Source organism: Chrysemys picta, chromosome 17 (assembly GCF_011386835.1).
Source record: "Chrysemys picta bellii isolate R12L10 chromosome 17, ASM1138683v2, whole genome shotgun sequence".
Taxonomy (NCBI): domain Eukaryota; kingdom Metazoa; phylum Chordata; order Testudines; family Emydidae; genus Chrysemys; species Chrysemys picta.
In genome coordinates, this window is record NC_088807.1 from 23,332,196 (window position 1) to 23,344,359 (window position 12,164).

General features: G+C 62.7%; 1 protein-coding gene across 2 annotated transcripts in view; it reads right to left on the reverse strand.

Moving 5' to 3' along the window:
- The window catches only part of LOC101949384 (nucleobindin-1), a 137,129-nt gene that overhangs the window by 2,091 nt on the left and 122,874 nt on the right, over positions 1-12,164 (reverse strand). Inside the window, exons 1-11 of one of the 2 annotated variants that reach the window (XM_005312812.4) lie at positions 10,740-10,818; positions 9,026-9,152; positions 5,156-5,263; positions 4,790-4,922; positions 4,254-4,357; positions 3,631-3,816; positions 2,991-3,081; positions 2,240-2,298; positions 1,568-1,660; positions 863-952; positions 492-662 (exon numbers count right to left, since the gene is read on the reverse strand). In XM_005312812.4, the coding sequence (XP_005312869.2) occupies positions 492-662; positions 863-952; positions 1,568-1,660; positions 2,240-2,298; positions 2,991-3,081; positions 3,631-3,816; positions 4,254-4,357; positions 4,790-4,922; positions 5,156-5,263; positions 9,026-9,136 (1,146 nt within the window). In that variant the 5' untranslated portion in view covers positions 9,137-9,152; positions 10,740-10,818. Of the gene's footprint in view, positions 1-491; positions 663-862; positions 953-1,567; positions 1,661-2,239; positions 2,299-2,990; positions 3,082-3,630; positions 3,817-4,253; positions 4,358-4,789; positions 4,923-5,155; positions 5,264-9,025; positions 9,153-10,739; positions 10,819-12,164 lie in introns of those variants that run through there. The other variant, XM_065571069.1, reaches the window with a different exon arrangement.

Genomic DNA, 12,164 nt, shown 5'->3' on the forward strand with positions numbered 1-12,164 from the left:
GGCAACCTTTACCCCTCCCCCACTGGGATGGGAATTGCTGGTGTCTGCCCCCCTCCTGCTCCGAATCCCCCCCCCCCCTCCCCCCCCGGGGACAGATACATGGGGGGCAAGGAAAGAAACAACTCTGCTACTGCGACTAGATTCCCCCCCACGTGCCGATCCCCCACCCCCCCCGTGACAGCAGTGGGGCGGGGGAAAGGGGGGCAGCTGATCCCCCACCCCAAAATTCCCGACTCCCCGGGGGGGCCAGACACATGGAAGGGGAGCAGCTCCCATCCCCCAACTTCAAGGGGCACAGGCCTGCCCCCTGCAGTGTCACTTCCCGGGGGGGGGATCCCCACCTTAGGCAGGAAAGGGGCAGACCGCTCACGGGAGGAGGAGCAGGGGGGGGACCCACAGCCGCTCTCCCTCCCCAACCCCTTGGTGGATGGAGCAAGGGAGGGGGTGGGGAAAGGGGGGCTCTCTCGGGGGGGACCCCGCAGCGCCCCCACCTGCTGATACTCCTTCTTCTGGGCGTCCAGCCGGACCTGCTGCTCCTGCAGGTCCTGGTGCTGGCGCTTCAGTTGCTCCGCCCGCCGGCCAAGCTCCGCCTCCTGGACCGCTAGCTCCGCCTCGAACCGCTGCAGCTCCGCCTCCGAGTACACCTGGGTCTCGTCCACCGTCTGGGGGGGGGGGGGGGGGAGGGAGGGAGGTGAGAGCCGGGAACGACCCTTCACCTCCCCACACTCAGCCCCCATCCCCTCCACCACCACCCTCGTTAAGCAATACAGCCTCCCCAACCCAGCCTCCCCAAGAGAGCCCAACAACCCCAAGAGAGACAGCCCCCCAAATCCCAACCTCCCAGCCGCCCCCCGACACCCACCTCCCAGCCTCCGGCCTCGTTAAACTCCTTCTTCTCGGTGGACTTCAGGAATTCCTCCAGCGTCACCAGCCGGTCCTGGTTCAAGTCCACCTTGGGGAATGGAGATAAAGGAGTGAGATCGGGTCTGGGCCCCCCAGCACTCGCTACCCCTCCCTCTGCCCCCCCAGCCACCCCTCTTCTTGTCCCCCATCCTGGGCCCCAACATGGGAATTTTCTGTCTAACTCTGTGCCCATCTCCCTGGCATTGTGGCCCTGTGGGGTGTGTGTTGGGGGGGGAGGGGAAGGATGGGGGCGGGGTTGATTTTTCTCCCTGCCCCATGGGAGACCAGAACAGGTACTGGAGCCGCAGGCTGGAACGGGGACCCCCCAAAACCAGGAACCCCCCGGGACACAGTGCAGCCGACCACGGACGAAAGCGTTCCGGGAACTACGGACAACGCGGATCGCTCGCTGGAAAACGACCCGCGCTGAACCGACAGCTTGATTGAGAAACATCCCAGAGACGGGTAACGTGCCGGGTACCCGGAGACGGCTCTTTCTGGATTTCCAGGGACCGAGCTGCACCGAAAATGGACACACAGGACCCAACACTAATGAAGATGCCGCGACCCACCGATCTGCCAGCGCCAGGAATCCAGGACCCCCTAGAATAGACTGAGGGCCAGGACACCCCCCCCCCACCCACCAGGAGTGTGTGTCACTCACGTTCTTCATGACGTGCTCCCGCATACGCAGCCGCTCCTCCTCCATCTCCAGCATGTCGTCCTCCTCGTTCCGGGGGTCGTAGACCTTCTCCAGCTGGGGGGAGACACCTGATCAACGCCTCCCCAGCTGCTTAGCCCCGCCCCTGCCCACCCACACGGCTCAGCCCCGCCCATCCATCGCTGCCCACAAGGGCCCCGCCCATTCCATCCTCCCCACCGCTCAGCCCCGCCGGTCCCATCCCACCGCTGCCTCCAATAGTCTGTCTCACCCAGCCTGCCCCCATAGGTCAGCCCCGCCCCATTCCTCAACCCTGTCCCACTGCTATCCCCACAGCTTAGCTCCCCTCCCCCGCAAATATACAGACCCACAGAAGATCTGCCCTTCAGCACCTCCCTGTCCTCTGCCACCAGCCCCCCCATCTTCACCCCCCCATCCCAGCTCCCTTCCCAACTCTCCCCCGACACACACACACTCCCCCTCTGTTTGCCACCCCCTGCTGTCCGACTACCCCTCCTGCCCACCCCCCCGCCACCCCAGCACAGCCATGGGGCGGCTTCCCCCACTCCCTTGGGGTTCAGGAGGAAGGATAATAGGGAACCCTGGAGTCCAGGACCCTCCTGCACAGGCCTTCACCCCCCCATCTGGCCCCTCCACACACCCAGGGGAGCTCACCTCCTTGGTGAAAAGTGCTTCCAACTCTTGTTCGTCGAGAACCCCATCGCTGTTCGTGTCTGCAACAGACGGGGGGGTGAGCGCAGCTGGGGCAGGGGAATCTCCCCGCTAGGGGGCGCCGGCTCCCATCCGGCCCCAGGGCGGGGACTGGCTGGCTCAGGGGGGCGGGGAATGGGGCCTGTCCCCTCTAGTGGGCGCCGGCTCCCATCGGCCCCAGGGTGGGAACTGGCTGGCTCCGGGGGGCAGGGAATGGGGCCTTTCCCCTCTAGGGGCGCCAGTCCCACCTCGCTCTCCCCCAGTGGCCCCCGACGGGTGATAAGTTTCCTAGTTCCCAGGAGCCAGACGTCCCCGTGTCAAACCCCACCCGCCCCGCAGGGGGGCCAAGGGCTGCGGGGGGGGGGGGGGAAGGGGGTGTGTGTGTTTGTCAATTTCTCTCCACCCACTATGGGGTAGGATGGTCGGGTCTGTGTGAAAATGCTGGGGGGGGGGGGAGAGGTGGCTTGGGGGGGCTCCCTCCTACAGCCCCCCCATCCCACCCCAAGGGATCTAGTGTGTTACCAAACCTGCCCTCCTCCCCCAGCCCCTAAATCCCCTGAACAGAGGACGGGATGTGCCTGACTCCCGCTGGAGTGACCTCAGCAGGGGGCACTGGCCCCGTTTGGAGGGGGGAGCTGGGCAGAGGACTCTGAACTGTCTGGGGCAAGGGTGGGGAGTATCACGGGGCGGGGGGAGCGGGAGATAGGCCCCTCACCGTGCAGTTTGAAGAAGGTTTTGGGATTGAACTCGCTGGGGTCCAGCCCGTCTGTCTCCTCCCAGACTTCCTTGAGCTGATCTCGGCTGCCCTGTAGGGGGCAGAATCAAGGGGAGGAGGGGATAAAACCCAGGTCTCCTGTCTCCAAGCCCCCCGCTTGCCAATCATCATTCAGGTTCTGCCCCCCTGCAATTACGCCACATTTTCCCAGAGCGGGGGGTGGGGTGGGGGGGGGTGCGCTAATCCCCTCCCCTTGCCCAAGCCCACGACCGGAGACCACCTCCGCCCCCTGCAGCATGGAGTTCCGCAGGTGAATTCAGCGCAAGCCTGGCTGTTGGCTCCATGGCGCCCTCTAGTGGCTCATAGCTGGACAGAGGCAGGCAACCCCCCTAACCTCCCATGCCCCACAGCGGTGGGATCTCTGGGGTAACCCCCCCAACCTCCAAGCAGGGAGTTCTACATATTAACACTGACCTGTGACCCTCCACAAACAGGTCCTGCAGGCAAATGCGTCCCGTCCCCCCATACACACACCCTGTAGCAAGCAGTTCCCCAGGTAACTCCCATGTCCTGCTCTGCCCCCTCCCCCTGCCCAGCTGGGGGGGAACCCAGCCCCCCACGGAGGGGGAAAGGTCGTTACCGGGACGTTGATTTTGGGGTGCTCCTTGTGCTTCTGGCGCAGCTCCTGGAACCGGGCCTCCTCCGCCCGCCGCTTCTCCTCATCCAGGGACTTGAGGTATTCGCGCCTTTCGTGCTCCTTCAGCATCTCGTATCGTTTGAACTCCTCGTGATGGGCCGCGTCATAGTTCTCCAGGTCCTTGGTGGCCTGCAGGAGGGGCGGCCGTCAGCACGGAACCCAGGAGTCCTGACCCCCGGCCCCCTGCTCTAACCACTAGACCTCACTCCCCTCCCAGAGCCAGGGAGAGAACCCAGGAGTCCTGGCTCCCAGCCTCCCCTGCTCTGACCCAACCACATCACGTTCTCTCCACCCTTCCTCGGGGGCAGACTCACCAGCCCCCACCCTCTACCCCCCACCCCATGCTGGGCGAATGGACCCAAGGGAACCCCCACGAGGGGGTGGAAGGGTTAACAGGAGGGGGTTTCCCCGCACAAGGGGGGGTTCCCATCACTGTATCTGGGACGAGGATGGGATGAACCCCCCCCCACACACACACAAACCCCCTTGCTGCCTCCTCCCTGTCTGCCCCATTCCCCCCCCCGAAGAATTGGTTCCTTCCGAACCTTCCCCCCCCCCCCACTCACCGCCTGTATGAGGAGCTCCAGGTCGCGGGCCTCAAAGGTGTGCTGGTTCTGGGGGTCCAGGTGCTCGAACTGCTTCAGCAACCCCAGGTGATCGATCTGCACGTCTGGGGGAGACACAGGGCAGGGACTGGCTGGCTCAGGGGGTGGGGAATGGGGCGCGGGGCCTGTCCCCTCTAGGGGGCACTGGCTCCCATCCGGCCCCAGGGCAGGGACTGGCTGGCTCAGGGGGTGGGGAATGGGGCGCGGGGCCTGTCCCCTCTAGGGGGCGCCGGCTCCCATCCGGCCCCAGGGCAGGGACTGGCTGGCTCAGGGGAGCAGGGAATGGGGCCATTCCCCCTCTGGGGGGTTCCAGCCCCCCATCCTCCCTTGCTTAGGTGGGGAAACTGAGGCAGAGAGGGAAAAGTGAAAGTTCACCAGGTACCATTAACACAGCTGGGAAAAGTACCCGAGTTCTCCCAGCCCCCCCCACACACACTTGACCCCCATCCCCTCCCAGCACTGGGGAAGGACCCCAGGCGTCCGGGCTCCCCACTCACTCTGCTCCATGGTGGCGTCCATCTTGGCCTTGAGCAGCATGCGGAGCCGGGAGACCTCCTGGCGCTTCAGCTCGTCCAGCTTGGTGCGGACGTGATGGCTTACGAAGTCCAGCTCCTTGCTCAACTTCCCGCTCTGCCAGGGACAGGGGGGAGGAGCTGCTGTAAAGACACGCCCCCTTCCCCATGCCCCGCCCCACAGCCAGCCCACCCGGGCACAGGAAAAGACACGCCCCCTTCCCCATGCCCCGCCCCACAGCCAGCCCACCCTGGGGCAGGAAAAGACACGCCCCGTCCCCAGCCAGCCCACCCTGGGGCCAGATAGGGCGGCCCCCAGAGGGGAAAGGCCCCACGTCCCGTCTCTCTCACCTTGATGTCTTCGGCATTGGCCGCCTGCAGCTTCTCCCGGAAGTGACTGTCCGTCTCCAGCACGTTGATCACCTCCTGCAGGTAGCGATGGTAATACAGCCCCGTGTCCTGCCGAGGGACAGTGAGAGGTCAGGCCATGGGCCCCTCCCGGCCAGGGGGGACCCCCCGGCCGGATCCGCCCCCCTCCCCCCATTTCCTCCAGGACACACAGAATCTGCCGGGGACGTACAGCGACAACACAGAACACGGTCGCCCATCCTGCTTCAGGTGACGCCTTACTTGCGCCACGAGGGGCTCGTAGTTGGGAGCCAGGACTCCTGAGTTCTCTCCCCAGCTCTGGAAGGGGAGTGGGGTCTAGTGGTTAGAGCGGGGAGGGGGGCTAGGCCTCAGTTTCCCCATCTGTATATGATCCTCCCTTTGCCTAGCTGAGCTGTGGGGGGTACTCGGTGCTACTGTAATCCTCCCAAGAGGAGAGTCTTCAAGATCCGCCTTCCCAGAACCCACCAGCCAAAACATGACCGTGCCCACGGGGCCCGATCCAGGGGGGTGCCGCCTGCGTGAGCCAGCGGGGAATTTTCCGCTATCTTTTTCAGCAGGCCGCAGCCTGCCTCAGTTTCCCTCGTATGCTGCAGTGCTCGCCAGCAGGTGCGAAAGGGTTAATGCTGGTCCTGGAATCCCGCGGGGGGCCGGGGAGTCTTTGGTCTCATCTCAGGCCCCCTGAACTGTGTGGGAGCCGCCATCAAATTTTAACCGGACCGTAGCGTGTTATTCATGGATCGTGTATCCTCTCCCTCTGGCTCCATTGATTTAGCCCAGAGAGAGACGACTTCTCATGGCTGAGAGGCAGGTGTTGTCTGTAATTAATAAACTAACGAGAGACGCTTCCAACTTATCAGGAATTCCTCTAACTGCTGACCAAGCCTTTAAGGCAGAAGACACAGATCTTGTCTGTAACTGATGGAATTGATGAAACAAGGAATTAATCATAAGAACGGCCCTACTAGATCAGACCAACGGTCCTGTGACGAAGTGGGGGATTGTCTTGTTTTCCGATGGTTTGCATGCCCACGGGGTGGGACTCAGTGTCCCTGGGTGTTACTGGTTTAACGAGGGGAGGGGAGGGGAGAGGAAGTTTGTGGTTACAGAGGACCGGAGAGGGAACGTGGGACCCCAGCCAATGGCCTGGAGGATGGATACCCCAGCGACCGGTGACCCGGTGACCCAGCTCAGGAGTTGCAGTCGGTTCTGGCCAGTGGGAGGACAATGGGCTGCGAAGAGAGGACCCAGTGACCGGACCAGCCGGTTCCGGCCAGAGGACAGAAGAGGGGAGAGAAGGCCCCGTAACCTGGTTTCCCTGGAGAGAAGACAATGGACAGAGGTGGGCCTGGGGGAGGTGATCTCAGATGCCCAGCTGGGAAGCAAGGGGGCTTGGGACTAGTATCCAGTGATCCATCCCGTCCACTCCCAGCTGCTGGCAGACAGATGTTTAGGGACCCTCAGAGCATGGGGTTGCCTCTCTGACCAGCTTGGCTAACAGGAACGGGTAGAGTTATCCTCTGTGAACGTCTCTCATTCTTGTTTGGACGGAGTTATACGATTGGCCTTCACAACGTCCCCCGGCAACTAGCTCCACAGGTTGACGGTGGGTTGTGTGAAGAAATACTTCCCTTTGTTTGTGTCAAACCTGCTGCCTGTTCATGTCATTGGGTGACCCCTAGTTCTTGTATTAGGAGTAAACAACACTTCCTGATTCACTTTCTCCACACCAGGCATGATTTTATAGACCTCCATCATATCCCCCCTTAGGCGTCTCTTCTCCAAGCTGAAAAGTCCCATTCTTATTAATCTCTCCTATGGCAGCCGTTCCAGACCCCTAATCATTTTTGTTGCCCTTTTCTGAACCTTTTCCAATCCCAATATAATCTTTTTTGAGATGGGGCGACCACATCTGCACGCAGTATTCAAGGTGTGGGCGTCCCATGGGTTTATATAGAGGCAATATGATATTTTAAAATACCTCTCTCATAGAACTGGAAGGGACCTCGAAAGGGCATCGAGTCCAGCCCCCTGCCTTCACTAGCAGGACCAAATTTTTTTGGTCCAGATCCCTAAATGGCCCTCTCAAGGATTGAACTCACATCCCTGGGTTTAGCAGGCCAATGCTCAAACCACTGAGCTATCCCTCCCCCCTTTTCTGTCTTGATATCTATCCCTTTCTTAATGATTCCCTTAATGATCAGATCGATAATTGACAAGACAAGCAGGGAACATTCAGGTGTGTTCGGTAAGGAGGCGCGGTGACAGGAGCCGATTTTGGATCGTAAGCGTCGATTTCCCCAGACACACGGAAAAAACCAGCGCCGTGGAGGCAAATCAAACCTCCCAGGGAGGCAAAGAGGGAGAAAACGCTGCTGGGAAGCCTATTACGGTTTGATTGAAGGCTATTTCCGTGGGCTAGTTCGCCACACGACGTTGATCACGCGCGTTTTAGCGCCACAAAAGCTTTCCAATTTCCGAATTTCACGCCCCCGTGAAAACTGACGTCGAGAAACACCGAAAATCGGCGTAAAAATAAACACTGAGCTTCGCTGCTGAAATGATCCATCACACTCAAATCGGCCAAGCCTCGGTTTAATCCACGTAACAGTGGATTGATGTTTTCATTCACGTCTAAGTCCTTAAAGGCCAACTACGGCAACAGCTGATCTCAGCAGCGACCAATCAGCCCCAGATGTCCTTGGCTTATTGATTAGGTCAGTTGATCATTTTCAAACGAAGCTGCGAGCCAGAGACGTCCAAGGGGTTTCTTCCTCCCTGGCCAGCGTCCGCGGCGTTAATTTTGGGGAGTGCGTTAGAACCGAGCTGAATTTGGGGGCCACCACGCGTCACATGCACTTCCTCTGCGTGCCGGCCGGATGAAGTATCGATTTATTGTCTGACTTCAATCCTATTGCAGCCGAGTTTAGTTGTCTTGTTAAATTCAAACACGCAGCCCCCTAAGTGGGGGGCTCTCAGCTTTCCTGCTGTAACACCCATACCAGGAAACCCTTCGATGTCTGTCTTCCCAGCATCCACAAGCTAGATTTTTCCCTTCACCCTTGCGAATCTGTTGTTTTTAGCCGAACCGTTATTAGCCAGGGTCCCTGGCACCCACCACCCAGCCAGTCTCTGGTTATTCCCCGAGAGAATCAGGGACAAACCGTGAGAGATTGCATCGGAAAGCAGCCCTCTATCAAAGGAAGGGGTGGGAACCAGGGAGCAGGAGATCTGCCCCACACGTTTAGGTCTCGCCGTGACCCCCTGTGACGAAGTGGGGGGTGTCGTACTGAAGGGTTCCCTCCAGGGACCGTACGGGGCCAAGAGTGGGCACGACCTGTGAGTCCGTGACACCCCCTAGCAGCTAAACACCAATGCCTTAGAGGTTTTATAAAAAGAAGGCCAGGCTCAGGGGCGGGGGGGAGGGGGAGAGAAGAGGCTCGGACAGTGACCCGTGCCTCAGTTTCCCCTCGTCTATAACATGGAGGAATAGCACCGCCCTAGCTCACAGGAGGAGGGCTGAGGATTAAAGATCCTGTGGGGCTCAGACACGAAGGTCACAGAGGCAAGACAGGTACCCCAGACATACAGAAGCAACTTGGTGATAAGCCAGCGGAACTCCCTGCTACAAGACAACCGCGCATTGTTGGGTCCAAACAAAACAAAAAAGGGGAGAGGGGGTCTGAGACCAAAACCGGGCATCACAGGGCCAACAAAGTGGCCAGGGACTAAACATGGGGCTTGGGATTGACTCGGCCTTGCCGGCGGAACTCCCTGCTACAAGGTGATGGGGCGCCATCCGGTCCGAAAAGGGGCAGAGACCCGGCCTCTTACCGGCGGTTCTGGGGGTGTCTCTTCCGCCTTCTTCTCCGCCTTGGGTCGGTCGATGGGCACAGACCCCGCGGCGGCAAACAGGGCGGTGGCCAAAAGCCAGGAGAGCTGCATGGTTTCTGGAGTTTGCCTGCAGAGAACGGAGGAGGGGAAAGGTGGGTGGTTAGCGGGGGAGGGGCAGTTGGCATGCTGGGGAGAAATGTGGGGGTCGGTTGTATGTGGGGTGGGTACAGGGGGTCTCATTCTTGGGGGATCCTTATATGGGGTTCACTCCCATCTGCTGTGATGTTGGGGGGCAGGGGATCCCAGTGATGTTGGGGGGGCAGAACAGGGTGTTACTGGGGGGGTCTCTCTGTGAGCTGGGGGCTCCTGGAATATGTGGGGCTCACCCCATCCTCTGTGATACTGGGGGGCAGGAAGCGAAGGGGGTCCCTGTGCTGGACGGGGATGTTACAGGGGGTGATGCCCAGGGGGGGGATGTGTCAGAGGATCCTTCTCCAAAAGGGAGGGACTGCCTGGGGACATGGGGTCCCCGTGGAGGAGATGGGGGGAAATCCCCATGGAGTGAGGGAGGGGAAAGATCTCAGGGGGGAGGGGCAGGTCTTCGGGGGATTCCCATGGAGGATTGGGGGGGGAAGGAGGGGAGCAGAGGAGGAGGGGCTGGGGAGCAGATTCCGGGGGGATTTGCAGGGGGGGCCGAGGGAGAATCCAGGGGATCCCTAGAGAGGAGGGGATGGGGGCTCCGGAGGGGGCAGATCCCAGTGGTCACAGGAGGGGCCACCCGGGAAGGGAGGCAGATGCTGGCAGTGGGGGGGAGGGGTTCTCTGGGGGGACACATTCCGGGAGAGGGGGGGAAGGCTAGAGCTTCGGGGGGGGGGGGGGGGGCAGGAGATCCCAGCAGTGGGGGTAGGGGCCAGCCGGGAAGGGAGGAACATCCTGGAGCTTGGGAGAGGGGCTGGGGTAGATGCCAGCAGTGGGGGAGGGGTATTGGGGCGCAGAGGCCAGTGGTGGAGGACGGAGACCCCGGGGGGGGGGGGGCAGAGCCCAGCGGTGCGGGAGGGGGATCCCGAGGGGGGGGTCGGGGGGCAGGAACCGGGGAGGGGGGACCCGGGGGGGGGCAGTTCCCGGCGGTGGGGGAGGGGGACCCCGAGTGGGGGGGGCAGGTCCCGTGAAGGGGGAGAGGGGACCGGGGGGGGGGCAGGTCCCGGCGGTGGGGGAGGGGGACCCCGGGTGGGGGGGGCGCAGGTCCCGGCGGTGCGGGAGGGGGATCCCGAGGGGGGGGTCGGGGGGCAGGTCCCGGGGAGGGGGAGAGGGGACCCGGGGGGGGGGCAGGTCCCGGCGGTGGGGGAGGGGGACCCCCGGGGGGGTCGGGGGACAGGTCCCGGGGGGGGCAGTTCCCGGCGGTGGGGGAGAGGGGATCCCGGGGAGGGGGGGCGGTCCCGGGAGGGGGATCCCGGGAGGAGGGGGGGGTCCCGGGGAGGGGGAAAGGGGACCCGGGGGGGGGGGGCAGGTCCCGGCGGTGCGGGAGAGGGGACCCCAGAGGGGGGGGGGGGGGACAGGTCCCGGGGGGGGGCAGTTCCCGGCGGTGGGGGAGAGGGGACCCCAGAGGGGGGGGCAGTTCCCGGGGAGGGACATCCCGGGGGGGGGCAGTTCCCGGCGGTCCCGGGAGGGGGATCCCGGGAGGAGGGGGGGGGGTCCCGGTCTCTCCCGGACTCACGCGACGGCCCCGCTCCCGACTCCGGCTCCGCTCGACACACAGAGCAGCGGAAACGACGCTTCCTGCCGCCCGGATGCTCCGCCCCCTCGTTTGCATACAGAGCCCCGCCCTCCCGCTTCTATACCACCCCGCCTCCGCGGCAAGCCACGCCCCCAACGCTGGACCACGCCCCCTCCCCCCTATTGCTCCACGTTGTTTTCTCCCGCGCTGGCCACGCCCCCTGGGCGATATCTGCCCGCCTAGCCACGCCCACTGGTCAATATTTGCATGCACAGCCAGGCTCCCTGCCCCCACCTCAAGCTGGTATTAGGCTGCGGTTTAAGAACAGTGAGCGCAGAAGTTTCTGGAGCTCAGGGACTCACCTCCAGGTTCTCGAGGGGTGCGAAGTTCGGGGTGAGATCGGGTGGCGTCAGGAATCCGTCATCTGCAATATCCCTGATTGGGGTCAAAGGTTAACGGGTCAAAGTACAGCCATTGAGAGAGGAGGGCCTGTTGTCCATATAATGGCCTTGTTCCGGGGTGGATACGATGACGAGGCTGGATTGACCCTGATTTGGTGAGATTTAACGTTCGCTGAGTTGATGGGTCCAGTTCCTATCGTCCAAGGGGCAAAGTCGATGCTCGATGCGGCTCCGGCTCAGGCCTCCTGGGACTGCCGGTGGCCGGTGACGTGGCCGGCGAAGATGTCCCTGGACCAGCGGAGGGTGTCTGAGACCAGGAGGCGCCGCACGAGCCGTGCGTAGCATCGACCGATCCCGCAGGTCCGCAGCAAGCGCTCGTGGCAGGGGTCCCAGGGGCCCGGGGCTCCGATGATCAGGGCGTCCATCTGCACCTCGCTCGCAGGGCGTCAGCCGGGGGGGGGGGGGGGGCACGTACTTTTGCAGCTCACGAGCCCGGGCTTCACGAAAGGCCGGGGTCCTGTTCTCAAAGGAGACCCCGACGTCGACAAGGAGGATCTTTTCCTGGGCCTCGTCGGTGACTTGCTGGTCAACTTGAAGGCTTTACCCTGGTCCGGTTTACGCTTCAGGGTTTCCACGTACAGCGAGTGGACGGCGGCCATCGGAGTCCTCTCCAGCAAGCCCCTGGCACTCGGGGTGACGATGGTGTTGGCCTCCGACCTGATCTGCGGCACCAGCACTCCCAGTGCCTCGCACCGCTCCCAGCGGCAGCCGACGCGCTTCCCCAGGCGACGCGGGGGTGAGTGCGGGACCACAGGGACGTGATGTCGCCCCCGTCCCGTCTGAATTCGCCATCCAGGGGGCCGCTCGGGAAGGTGGAATCCTCCACCCCGGGACAGGGGCAAGCGAGAGTAAAGTGGCAACTGGGGACAGGAAGGGGCGACTAGGGTAGAGGGGACAGGCGCCGCCCCCATTCCCTGTCCCCCTGAGCCAGCCCATCCCCGACACTGGGGCCAGATGGGAGCCG